This window comes from Triplophysa rosa, linkage group LG24, assembly GCF_024868665.1.
Source record: "Triplophysa rosa linkage group LG24, Trosa_1v2, whole genome shotgun sequence".
Classification (NCBI taxonomy): Eukaryota; Metazoa; Chordata; class Actinopteri; order Cypriniformes; family Nemacheilidae; genus Triplophysa; species Triplophysa rosa.
Window position 1 is genome coordinate 674,401 of NC_079913.1, and position 12,797 is coordinate 687,197.

At 39.1% G+C, this 12,797-nt stretch overlaps 2 protein-coding genes across 7 annotated transcripts in view; one reads left to right on the plus strand and one right to left on the minus strand.

Moving 5' to 3' along the window:
• Nucleotides 1-128: 128 nt before the first annotated feature.
• nfyba (nuclear transcription factor Y, beta a) lies at nucleotides 129-6,302 on the minus strand. Of its 5 annotated transcripts, none has more exons than XM_057323526.1 (7): nucleotides 6,029-6,302; nucleotides 1,882-1,975; nucleotides 1,632-1,765; nucleotides 1,363-1,560; nucleotides 1,021-1,099; nucleotides 755-834; nucleotides 129-594 (listed from the first exon to the last, which is right to left on the minus strand). In XM_057323526.1, exons 1-7 carry the CDS (start codon nucleotides 6,260-6,262, stop codon nucleotides 562-564), a joined length of 852 nt encoding a protein of 283 aa, XP_057179509.1. In that variant the 5' UTR covers nucleotides 6,263-6,302; the 3' UTR covers nucleotides 129-561. The 5 variants fall into 5 exon arrangements, with proteins under 5 accessions (XP_057179509.1, XP_057179512.1, XP_057179510.1 ...); XM_057323529.1 differs by lacking the exon at nucleotides 6,029-6,302 and adding an exon at nucleotides 2,685-2,757; XM_057323527.1 differs by lacking the exon at nucleotides 6,029-6,302 and adding an exon at nucleotides 2,418-2,678.
• chst11 (carbohydrate (chondroitin 4) sulfotransferase 11) overlaps nucleotides 4,541-12,797 on the plus strand; it is a 32,254-nt gene continuing 23,997 nt past the window's right edge. The window contains exon 1 of one of the 2 annotated variants that reach the window (XM_057323522.1): nucleotides 4,541-5,173. In XM_057323522.1, the coding sequence (XP_057179505.1) occupies nucleotides 5,071-5,173 (103 nt within the window). In that variant the 5' untranslated portion in view covers nucleotides 4,541-5,070. Of the gene's footprint in view, nucleotides 5,189-12,797 lie in introns of both variants that reach the window. The other variant, XM_057323521.1, reaches the window with a different exon arrangement.

The window sequence follows — 12,797 nt, forward strand, 5'->3', positions numbered from 1 at the left end:
TAACTGTTGGAAAAACAGTGAAAACATTTGTTAAAATCTAAAACATTTATATAAATCATTTTGAAAACCATTCAAACGTAAACACGCAACTAGATTTACTGAAGTGTTTTACAAATCCGCCAATCTGGAACAACATTCAAACATTTTTATTTAGAAAAAACAGCATTACAATAATTCACACGAGGTTCATTAAGACCTTCTTCAAACAGGCATCAAATGAGAATTCCCTTAGCTGTCAAAGATCGTCCATCATGTTTTCCCACTGCCCCTTCCCAAACTGTATTTAAAAATGTTAAATACAAGGAACAAATAATGACTCATAATTTAACGTGGCCTGCACCAAATGACCTTCAGCAAGCATACGGAAACAAATTGGCCTGAATATAATACTGAATGAATTAAGAAGACATCCCTTGAGTGAATGATAAATCAGCAACAGGCACTTTTTTCCCTGCTGTGATAACCAGGCATCTCTTGGTCTTCCTGCACTGACCTGCAACTTTGTAAGAGATTAGTTTGTCACTGGACAGGCCAACGGACAAGGTCCACTCCTTTCTAAAGTCATGAGAATTGTATCTGCTGAACACCAGGGATCTAGAACAGGAGAGAAAGAAATGTTTCGTTTAAAAACAGCGCAACCTAGACTTATTCACCAAGTAATTATTAAAAAATGTATGAATTGGAGCAGTCAGATTTATAGTATTCATCTGTCCATTCATATCTGCAGGACAGCATTGTTTATGTACATTCTTACCTGCTGGTATGAGGTGGTGTACACCATCACATTCTGCTGCTGGCCATCTGCAGTGATCAGTCCTGCAGGTATCTGTCCGGCTAGAAGTCAAAAAGTATAACAACACTTAACATAATGGCCACGCTCCAAAGCCTAATAGCTGTATGATCTATTCTTTGATGACAATACTAGTTTTATCCTTTGAAACCCTTTACTGCATTGCTTCTAGGTCTGAATTTCTCTAAGAGATATATCGACACTTTATATATGAATGAGTTTGCACTTACTAAAAGTCTCATCAGTGAGTTCTTCTCCAAGGCCCTCGTTGACGGTTACAGGAGCGATGCCTTTCTCACCCTTCATTGCCTTGGAAACATATGAATGTAACTTCACTACTAAAATAGACTGATATTCATGAGGTTCATGGTATGGCGATATGTTTTCTCCCAAGGAATTTTCATCGTCGCCCTGTATTTGGACCGGTCAGTAATGTTTTACACTTTTACAGAACACTACAATATTCTCATAGTTTCAAGTGGCCGCTTTCCAAGATACATCTGGACATTTAAAAAAAGATAAAAGTGTGATTTTGATATGCCTGGAGAATAGTAGAGAACAGTAAACATTACCTCTCTGAACTTCTGTAGGTAGACTTTAAGGGGCTCCACGTACATATCAAACCCCAGCGTGGACATTGCAAACAGAATGTCCTCTCCGTTTATAGTCTTGCGTTTCTCTTGATGGCATCTCTCACTCGCTTCGGACGTGATGAAGCTGATAAACTCACTCACACACTCCTGCACACATTCCTTTGCATCTTTTGCAATCTGTGATAACAATAACAAACGTGTGATTTAGTCAAAAGATGCACAATATACACGATGAAACGCAAAAGTACCTTTCCAGTCTGCGGGATGGCGTTCTTCATGATGCGGGCCACGTTGGCAATAGGGAGGTAAATATCTTGCTCTCTTAAATTATCTTTGCTGCCATTTCCATCTTCGTGGTCATTAAAACTTTCATCCCCATCATCTTTAAATGAAGGAAACATGTGAGTGCAGTACAGTAGCTGCATACATATACTTGATTCCAAATCATTTCTTATTCATTTAAAACACATGTGATCAATGAAGACCACATGTCCTTACCATCCTGGGCCTGTAAGACATATGTGCCTCCAGTCATAAACTCTCCTGTTATTCCTAACTGAGTGGCGTCAGTGGTGCTGCTGTCTCCTTCCATCTAAGAACACAAGTCAACCATGACATTTATCAAACAACCGTTAAATAAGAGTCTTTGATATTGTAAAGGGCTCCTTACCGTGGATTAATAATGACAGAAATGATTCTGGTAAATAATAACTCCATAAAAAAGCATACACGTTTAATATCCTGTATCTCTCTCTAAATACATTTAAACTACATAGCAGATCAATCGTCATAAAAAATATATGCCAATTACGGTATAAACATATATGGGTGTATAACAAACAAACCTTTATGATACTATTTATATTAAAGTGAATTCTCTTCATGTACACCATCTCTTTGTTGTGATGGTCAGTTAGCAGGTTAGCATCACACTAGCTCATGCTAACCAACGTCAGACATTTAACAGCAGAAATAGCTCGTTTTAGACTCATTTAAATACTCACTTAACAACAATATAAATGGTAGACACTGACTGTTTTATTTCGCACATAATCTTGCTCTTTCTTAAATGTGGGAAATGTGCCTTTAGGGCCTCGCCTGTGTGTAACGTTAGACTCCATGTTTTCCCTAAAAAAAACATTACTCATCCTCAAACATAAATCTTTCAACATTCCCCGCATTCACGGGCTCCTTCAGGCCAGTACAAACCGAAACATATGCCCGGTAACGATCATTTCTACCCGTTAAACACAAAATTAACCGCTGAAGCGGATCATTTGACCGAAGCCTCAAATACGAACCTGAGTGGTGCTCGCGCTGCGACTTGATTGGACGGAAACGTGGCCGCGCGAGAGCGTTTGTGCCCGCGCGTCTGCAGGCGTGCCTGTTGAACGCCAGAGGGCGCGATGTTAATTCCTGTACCGTGGGAGTTATCTTATTAGATCACCTATGGGTAGAGAAGTTTGTTTGTTTTTTATTTAAACTTTTGTCCGTTTTGTTGTGTAACTTGTTTGAGCATGAATAAAAACGACAATTTTTCAATCTTAATTGCCTCACACGCAGTTTATGCACTAGATGCATACTGAACAAACGTAAATGTTTAAAAGTTGTGTGTTTATTTCTGTTTACCTTTTTTAAGGGTGCATCTTTCTAAATGTTCCTATTAAAGCTTAATCATTATTACAGGCTGCAAATCTCAAGAGAAGATTGCCGGTACTAGATTTCTTATAAGATTGTTATTCATTTTCACGTGTGCAACGTACTTTAATAGCCACATAGCTAGTTTTGAAGGGGTAAATACCTACAATATGTTCTAAACTCAAGAAAATTTTGTAAGTTCGCTTCATTGAGTTATTTTGTCATTTAGTCACTTTTGAGTGCCTTGTTCAGGGGTCTCCAATCCTGTTCCTGAAAGATCACCATTCTGAAGAGTTTCGCAATCAGTTAGAACTCATTTGTGTAGGAATGTGTACCTCTAAGTGCATTTTATCTAAAATATTACAAAACACAACATGCACATCGTGGCCTGGATTGTGGAAAAAGAAAGTTATGGTGAAGCATTCAATACTTTTCCTCAAGTGACATTAGAATACACATTAAAAGCTTTAACAAATTACCTTTGGTCAAACGTATAACCTCATTTCACCTCATGTCCAGGCTGCATATACTGACTCTAAACTGGCACAAGTCACACTTCCATTCACATCTTTTAGAAAATGCTGGCAAATTATATCTGCATTAACCACAAGCCACCCAACACGCTTTAATAATGCAATTTGGCTTTTGAGTGATCATTCAAGCGTACAGTAAAAAGTCCTCTCTGCTCCCCTCACAGTCTCAGAAGTCATCAACAGCATGACCTTGTAATTCTGGGCTAATTCCCTGAGCACTTCCTCTTGGGAATGGACACCCTGAAAGTGCTTTTAATCAGCAGGTCCAGGATGCAAAATCTCTCATGAATTTTAAACACTTGCGCCTCACTCAGCACTGAATGCTGCGGACCATGAATGCATAATTAAATTATTGAGGAGGAAATGTTGTGGGTCTTCATTTCTAAAATGCTGACTTAATTATTCATTTGAATTCAGACAATTAACACGAACTTATTTGCACTCACAGAAACCCATCAAAGACTATGTAGAAACAACTATCGTTCATTTGTCCGAGTAATTAATGAATAAGATTCTATTGCATTTTCTCTCCACATCCATCATGTCCCAGTTGAGGCAAGCCAAGTCATTTCAGCTTGTGATTTGCTCCCCTGTGATTGCACTTGTGTGTGTGGTATGCCTGTCTGACCAGGAAACACGGTGACTATTTGCCTAAAGAGCGAACAGGCTAACATTCAATCAGCTATGTTGGTTTGGTGTCCTGGTAAGTTTCCATATTATTTACATGCATGTTGTTCGGTCTTCCTCTAGAAAGAAAAACACATTAACATTACTAGCCCTCAGTGATATCTATTCAATTTTCTGTCTAGCTTATGCGGTATTCACATTTCCATATAGCAAAGTCTCTTAAGAATTTTAGCTTGCGGTCCACACGCGCTGAACATGCTTCTCTCCCCCTGATGAAAGCATGGTGAGTTTAGTAGGCATATAAAGATGGCACCAATCCAGCACCACAGCATGTGTTTACTGCACAGACCAATGCAAAATGATTAGAACAATTGTTTACATGGCTTTTCAGTTTTTCCAAGTTTATAATTTGCCACAAAAGTGGTGATAAAAATGTTTACCCGATTATCATTATTTACGATAATTAAGGCCTCTGCATGTTATTTTCCCTAGGCTATGTGTTTTGGGTAATATCATGTATTTTTTTAAAGGAATATAAGGTTACCATGGTAATGTTTGGAGTAACAGAACATGATTATTACTGGCACAACATTCTCATACGAAATAGCCATCACTACATGCATCACAGCCATTGTTAGTGGGGGTGGACACGTTTTTTTCATAAAGTCCGTATGAAGAACACGGCGAGGGGGCGGAGTCTCCCAGCTGTAGTCTCTCTCCAGTAGTCTAGTGTGCGGAGGAAGGTAGCGCACTCCAGGGAGCTGCGCTGAGCTCATTGAGACACGGACGCAGGCGGCAGCAGCGAGAGCCACCATCAGCATCAAACACAAACCCGCTGTACGGGGCTCGGCAGCCAGCCCCCCGTCCCTCCGTCTCTCCGTGCCCAGCCATGAAACAGACGCTTCTGGACCTCATGAGGATGAGTAGGATCTGCCGGATGGTGCTGGCCACTTGTTTAGGATCTTTTATTCTGGTCATCTTCTACTTCCAAAGTATGTTCCAACCAGGTAGGACTTCGTGATGGTTTCATTTTCGAGGCTTTAATCGGCCATCGCCGGTTTGAGATGCTCTTTTGTCTTTGACGTGGTGTTGACCGCTGTCTCGGTGTGGAAGAATGTGTCATTAATAGTCAATGAGGTCTTTGAACAGCGCATCGATTAGCAGTAGGGAGAGTGAATGATGTACTGACTCGCAGTCGTTGTATAATGTCGTTCAGGTTTTTTTGTCTAACCAATGCATGCGCGATTTGGGTTTAGCAAGGGTCCGTTGTGTAGGTTTGCGTTTAGGAGGGGTCTCGTGGAGCCTCTGCCAGTACAGCAGTCACTAAAATGTTTGAGATCAAAGATGTTTACAAACATCAATACTGTACATCAAAACTGACGCGCATTGGCGGTATGTAAACTGTTTGATGGGAAATGTATTTAAAGTCTGAAGTGGATCTACAATTCCGTAATTGTGCATTGTACATACAGTACGGTTGAATATAGCTTAATATGTTGGCTATATTGCGTAATACACAAATAAATACTTTTTTTTGCAGAAATCTTTTTTGAATATCTTTCTATTACAATTTGAATAATAGTAGGCTAAAAATCTATATTTACTTCCAAAAATCAGATTTCTTTGCAATAAAATATGTTGACGGTTTGCAGTATTTTATTGATATTCCTTAACTCTTTGTGTCATCACATCGACATCTTCGATATGCCCCGGAAACACCACGCGCGTCGCGCATACAGATGTGGCAACCCGTATCGCAATAGATTGATGAAAGAATGATGTAGGATGTGTAATTATACCCCTTCCTTAAGACCGTTCCCTTGTGCCTAACCGAAGCATGTAGTCACCTGTTTTATGGGGAATGCCCATGCGCTGCGGACGGGAGCTCCAGACAAAGACAGTGAAGAAGTGCGGTAGCGAGAAACCGAATTGGTAACGGCACGGTGGCGTGCCTCTGGAAACGGTGACTCATCGGCATCTGAAGGTTCCCAGCAGTTCGCTGGAATGCTCGTGTCATCCTCGACGCATCCGACCTGTTGCTTCCTCCGCGGGATACTGGAACGAGTTTTGGATGAGCTCATACGAACACGAGCTCGCGACTCGAACCGCCGACACCGCGACTGTAATTCTCATCGGAACTGCGTTCGAAGCCAATGTGCAATACGCGGAGTAACGTTCTAAGTTGCTTGGCAACCGTTACAGGACATAATTATGCAAATAAGCAACGTTTTAGTGTGATCATTACATTAATAAACAATTTAATTGATTGAGCTTTGGAGTTGTATCAGTTAGGAAAATTAAAGGCACAGTTCACCCAAAAATAAAAATTCTGGTAACTTCATAACTTGTTTAGGACTGTTTCTTCTGTTGAACACAAAAGAAGATTTTTTAAGAAATGACACATGCAGTGTCCATTTTCAAAATACATTTGCAGAAGAAAGAAAATCATACGGGTTACAGAATTTTTTTGGGTTTGATTTGAGCAGAAGTGTAGGTCCCATTGCATTTTGGCAGATGACTGTAACCAACTGCATCACCGTCTGCTGGGGTATGCAGGTGTTTATAGAAGCGTCTGTGCTAAGTCTGCATCACACGTGCTTATAAACAAAGTTTAATACAACGGTCTTCATTACTTTTCACACTGGCAGGTGTTTCAGTTTCCTCACTTATGTGTACTATGTGTCTATCCCTTTCTCTCTGTGTGTGTGTGTGTGTGTGACGTGACTATGCACTCTAACCTACAAACATATCCCCCAGAAAACACCGCACAGCACAAAACCCACACACTCACATTAGAAAGTGCCTTAGCAACCGTGACAGCCAGAGCTGACCTCGTATGTTCCAGTGAGTTTATGATGAACCAAGAAACTCATAGGAAAGCAAAAAGTCAATGATGTCTCTAGAGCTCAAGAAGAAACCTCAGCACCGTGCCGAGATCTGAACTCTACCATCCACTTGAATTTTATACTTCTGTAGTGTTGTCGAAGATGGTTTGATTAGGTTTCGTCTTTATAAGGGAATTGTAAGAAACATCTAAGACAGAGCTGATACATTCTTGAGCAACACAATGTTTCCCTGCAGCAGAATGGAAAGGAGAGACAGAAGAGACAAGGAACGGGGGGAGATGAGCAGAAAGGAAACAAAGTGAGTTGTTCAAAGAGAAAGGACACATGGAATGTCTGTGGGGAGTTCAACATTCCTTAAGGGTTGGTTACTCCGGCCTGAGATGAAGACTCACAACAGTAGACCAAAGAATCCGATAAGATCCTCCGTGTCTGGGTTCGGATTCCTCTGCCGTTTGATCTCCATGACTGATAAAGGTTATGCCAACCAGAAAGAAATGCCATCTCGGGCAGGCGTGCGTCTGCGTCTCAGTTCTGAGCTCATTGTTGTTTTTTTGAGAAGTGCATATGCAGGATATCCTGTTTGTGTGATCGGGCCCGTTGTTTTCCAAGCTACACACACCCACGTGCTCAATCTGCACACTGGAATTCATCTGGAGAATTAACCTTTCCGTTTACATAAATGATTGTAACGAGTAGGATTTGTTAACATGCATTTAAAGAGATCAGCGTTTGATTTGTATTCTCTTTGTTTGGCTCATGCGCCAGCTAGACAGTTGTTAGGGGAATAGCTTGTGCCACTGGAGCCCACCAGACTAATTTGGTTGATATCCGTCTGCCGAAACAAATTGAATTTTGCGACTGACACACATTTACATGCACTAATTCGTGCTTTGGGGCTAAAGCAAATGCAAAAACACGCACCTTTCATACCTGCAAAGCCCCAGCAAATACATCGCCTATATCTCAATATACTTGTTACAGAAAATGTCGATTGAACGAACGCCCAGCATATCTGAAATACATGAATGACTTCCTTGTTTCATTTTTAATACGGCTGCAGACAGACACACACATGCTTTCTGTCTCTCTCGCCCTTCCTCTCGCTCTCTCTCGGTCTGATGGTTAATTGTTAAAGTAAGTCCCAGTGCTGTGCTTTACAGCCATGTGTGTGAGATAAAAGGTGTGCAGATGTGTGCGGTTTATAAGTCAGCCCATTAAGCTCATTAAGCTCAGCTTGTGCTGTCTGTAGTGGGAGGAGATGCATCTTAATGGTGGAAAATAGCAAAAGTGTCATTTGCCAAATGCAACATCTGGATGCCAGCCATCCCCATCTCTGGGCGGCATGAAGGGATGTCTGTGCATGGACGATTATATCCTAGAGACCCTAACATTCGCTTTTTAGGAAATGGGTCTTTAAATAAACAATGGAATAAATGTTATTGATTGTGACGTTGAGTTTGTGTTGTGATGATTTAATAATTGTGCACAACCAGATGAACATTTTATTGCTGAGAGATGTCAGGACAGTGGCACCAAAATGATCAATTATGCGGTGAATACATTACTGCCCTCCTTACTGTATACTTTTGTGAACGTGCCGTCACAGCTTACTTTAGGGAAATACAAATACAAATACAAACAAACGTTGTAAAGGGATCACTTCACACACAACTTTCTTTTGTATTGTTTTGTAAAACAACCTCTTTAACATAGATGTGCTGCAAACATAGATCTGCTGCATCTTTTCTTTATGCTATGTTGTAGGGCTGTGCAATTAATCAAAACGAATCCTAATCGTCAATTTTGCATTACAAAAACAAAATAATCGAGGTAAAACCATTATTGTGCCGTATTCCATTTTGCAAGCATCCTCTCTTTTCTTGTGGTATAAAACCACAGCACACAGTTTTTGTTTACAGCGGTTCAACTGTGCTATTTATTTTTCAGTTGAATTCACAGTTTAAAAGCAAAGCTTTAACATTTTTCCATGTTGTTTCAAAGTTAGTGAGTAATCGTGTTAAATAATCGGGATCTCAATATTGGGCAAATATTGGCTCAATATTGGATTTTTGTCATAATCGAGCAGCCCTACTATACAATCAATTTACATATTAATAGGAGATTGTTAAATCTCAGATAGTTGTCTTACATATATTTCTTAAAGGAGAAATAAAATCAGACACAAATGACGTTAGTGTGTAATATTTACATGGATAACATGACTCGTAATAAAACAAGAAGTCGTTGTGTTCATGTTGAAATCTCTAACTTTCAAATGCAGACTTCAGAATCTGAGCAATGTGTGACATCATTCAGATCTTTTCTTTGGTTCAGGAGAAAAACCTGTGAAAGCAAGAGACTATAATTTAAGTCCTTAATTGCACTCAGTGGTATCTCATTGCTGTCTAGAAGAAACCGCTGAAACATCAAAGGGATCTCATTTGCGATTAATCTTTCCTTCAGGCATATAAAAAGAGTGCACGTGTGTGCGTGTGCTCATTAGCGACGTGTCAGTGTGCCTGCTGCAGTCATTATGCAGTGACTGGGTGTCGGTGGATGCTGAAGCCGGTGTTTCGCTGGAGAATGTATTGATACAGTAAGCATTGATCCTGCTGTGTGACTGCGCAAGCACAGGCTGATAATGAGAGAAGTGGGACCCCAACCAAATTCTGGCATTGTTTATGCTGGTTGCCATGACGATGGGGAGAGGCCACATTTTTTGTTAGCGATGGAATGCACTGGGAACCTAATTAGGAGAAGCATCCGTAAGAATAATACGAGAAAAATAAACTTTTTAAAGACCTCCGTCAGGAGATGCCTTTATGCCGGGATCTGTTTGTGTCCTCTGAAGGTATCTAGTAATGTAATGTAATGAGGAATGAGACTAATGAAAGTTAGTTTTGTACTTTTTTTTTACATTTGAGTGACAATTTAGAACCCCTCCATAAATCTCATTGTTGCAAAATAATTTTACTTGTATATTTATAATGATTAATTATCTTAATTATTGTAATTATGATATACGATAATATATAAATAATGATTTAATAAATGATTATGATAGGCCAAAATATATGCAATTTTTTATATTTATGTTTTTATATTGATATATTTAGTATTATTCAAATATTATTTATACTTAAGTGTAATTGTTTATAGGCCAAAATATATTACATTAATATTATATATATTTTATTGATACATTTAGTATTATTTACATAATATTTATATTTACGTGTAATTATTTATAGGCCATACTAAACAACATTAATATTATTGATATTTTATGGACATATTAAATAATATTCAAATATTATTTAATTTTTTGGCATAAATATGTATATGCCAAAATAGATTACATTAATATTATTGATATTTTATTGATATATTTAGTATTAATGACATGTTATTTATATTTAAATATAAGAATTTATAGTCCATCATAAATAATTATATTTTAATTGTGAAGCGTAATAGTTTGTTGTAATTATAATCATAAAATGCACTTATAAATATTTATATAGTATTTTAATTGCCCAGACAATTATTGTCTCAATAGGATGATTTTGATACAATAGCATTTGATACAAAGTAAATCCTATTATTGCAATGAATAAATAAGAAGTAATGAGAATCTGGGGGTTTGAGTCGTAATCTTAATAGTCCTAAAACAGTTTGAGTTTTTCTTGAGACTTTTCTTCATAACCTTCACTGCTCTAGGTACAGCTCAGAAGTGACTATTGTGCTTTTAAAACATGACCGTTAATAACCAAAGGAGTGTGTTACAGTGTCCATCACCATCCCCTGGTGCTCAGCAAACACTAGTTACTTGTTTTCCGCATGCATGTGCGTGCATAACTGTGAGCGTGTACGGGTAAAGTTTGTTGCCTTATTGAAATCAGTGGCCTTTGGGCTGAAGGTAGAAGTCTATGAGAAAATGTTCAAAGGGGCTGAGAAGCCCAAGTGAGATGAGAAAAAACTAATTTCACAGCATGTAAGCCATCACCATGGAAACAGTGTATGTGATGTGTGTTTGGGGGGAAGGGGGTGTGAGTGTAAACAGGTGTTCACACGTGTGTGCATGCTTTATGTTGTGTGTGGACATGTGATCCCGCTTCTTAGGAGTCTCCTACACAGTCCTTATGTGGTACCGCCCCACTGTCCTGTCTGTCATTTTGTGGCGTGTGTGTATTTCTGTAACTGTCAGCACTGTTTTGTGTGATGCATTTCTGCTTACAGAAAAGGGAAGAGAGATTATAGCAGGAATGTATACTGAGATATTTAGAGAACAGTATAGAATGCATGTGGACGTGTGTGTTTAAGTGTAGGTGCTGTACGTCCCGGGTCGTCTCCCTCAAGTCTACTTATGAAATCTAGACAAAGTCTGGTTATTAAGAACTTGTTTTGTTTGCTTTTCCAATTAAACCAGATACCTGCGGGGAATTTTCTAGGTTTTTAAAAGTGTGACATTAAGACACCCCATTAGTGCGCTTCCCTGTCCATGTTGTCATGGCAACAGTCTCAGTGGCCCTATACAAGGGTTTTTGGTAAGGGGTAGCGGGTGATTTATGGGCCTGATTTTCTGTGCATGCTGCAAACAGTGATACACAACAAAGAGCCAAAACAGACTCGTTGCTCACACCGCACAGCAGTTCATTGCTTCATACTGAATGTTCGCCGTTCAGACACATAAAGCTGATCGTTCTGTCAATTTTGCCGCATAAAAGGAAGCCATTGTGCGAAGGCTCATTGTGTTCGAATTTGTTAATGAAAATGAGGCTTCGTTTTATGACGCCTCGCTGTTGACTGCTGTTCAGTTTTGTGGCTCTGTAATATTTCGCTGTAATATCTTCATATTTTATGATTTTTATTTTTTGGCATAAATCATTATTATTAGTCACCCTTTATGTTCGTCACTGGGTTTTGCAAATATCTAACCTATAACAAAAAAAAGGCTTGTCGACTTTGACGGCACAGTAATTAATCATTTAGAAAGTACTTTCCATTTCCTGAAAAACAGCGAATTTGGACATACGAGGTTTCAGAAAGACAGTGAAGATTGGCTAAGATCTGCCATAGATTTGCAGTTAAACAAAACCTTAATATTGGACACGGAGCAGAATTGAGGAAAAAATCATCATGAAGGAGAAAGTTAATAATGCGTTTCCTGAACAATGACATAACTCGCTCTCGCTGGTTGACCACCATAGTACAATGCATCGTTGGGAAATTAACGATGTACTTACGACTGTTTCCTGAAACCATAGTAACTCTGTTGGAGATCAATTGTTTGAACCAGGTTGGTTCAGCAATCTAGTTGATGACGTCGTCTACTAATAAATTAGTTCAGATCGAATTAATGTCAAATTCTTGCTGTAAATAGCACACATTGCATTTGAGGACTTCTTTTGTTATTCTATTTTTGTTATCTGTTGTTTTATTTCAGGATATTTAATTTGTTTATAAGTGTCCTCCTACGCCATTCCGCCCAGGGATTCCCCAGGGTCCTAGAGCACGCAGGTCATGCGCACTTTTCAAACAACAGCGCTTCTGTTTTCTTGACAAACTAAAATATGTTGAATTGAGTTTGCATATATTTAGAATGATGGATATGGAATGCACCGCATGTTGCTTGCTTACTTTGATCAAAAGCTTGATGCTTGATGCATGTAAGGCTTTCCTGTAGCTCAGTGGTTAGAGGATGGCGCTAGCAACGCCAAGGTCATGGCAGGGTTGGATCCCAGGGATTGCACATACTCAAATACGAATG

Excerpts from the sequence above, each read along its gene's own strand:
- nfyba (XM_057323526.1), bottom strand. The coding sequence starts at position 6,262 with ATGAGCTCATCCAAAACTCGTTCCAGTATCCCGCGGAGGAAGCAACAG. Across the intron at positions 1,766-1,881 it reads TGTCTTACAGGCCCAGGATG|ATGATGGGGATGAAAGTTTT; the intron begins GTAAGGACATGT and ends CTTCATTTAAAG. Across the intron at positions 1,561-1,631 it reads CCATCCCGCAGACTGGAAAG|ATTGCAAAAGATGCAAAGGA; the intron begins GTACTTTTGCGT and ends TTGTTATCACAG.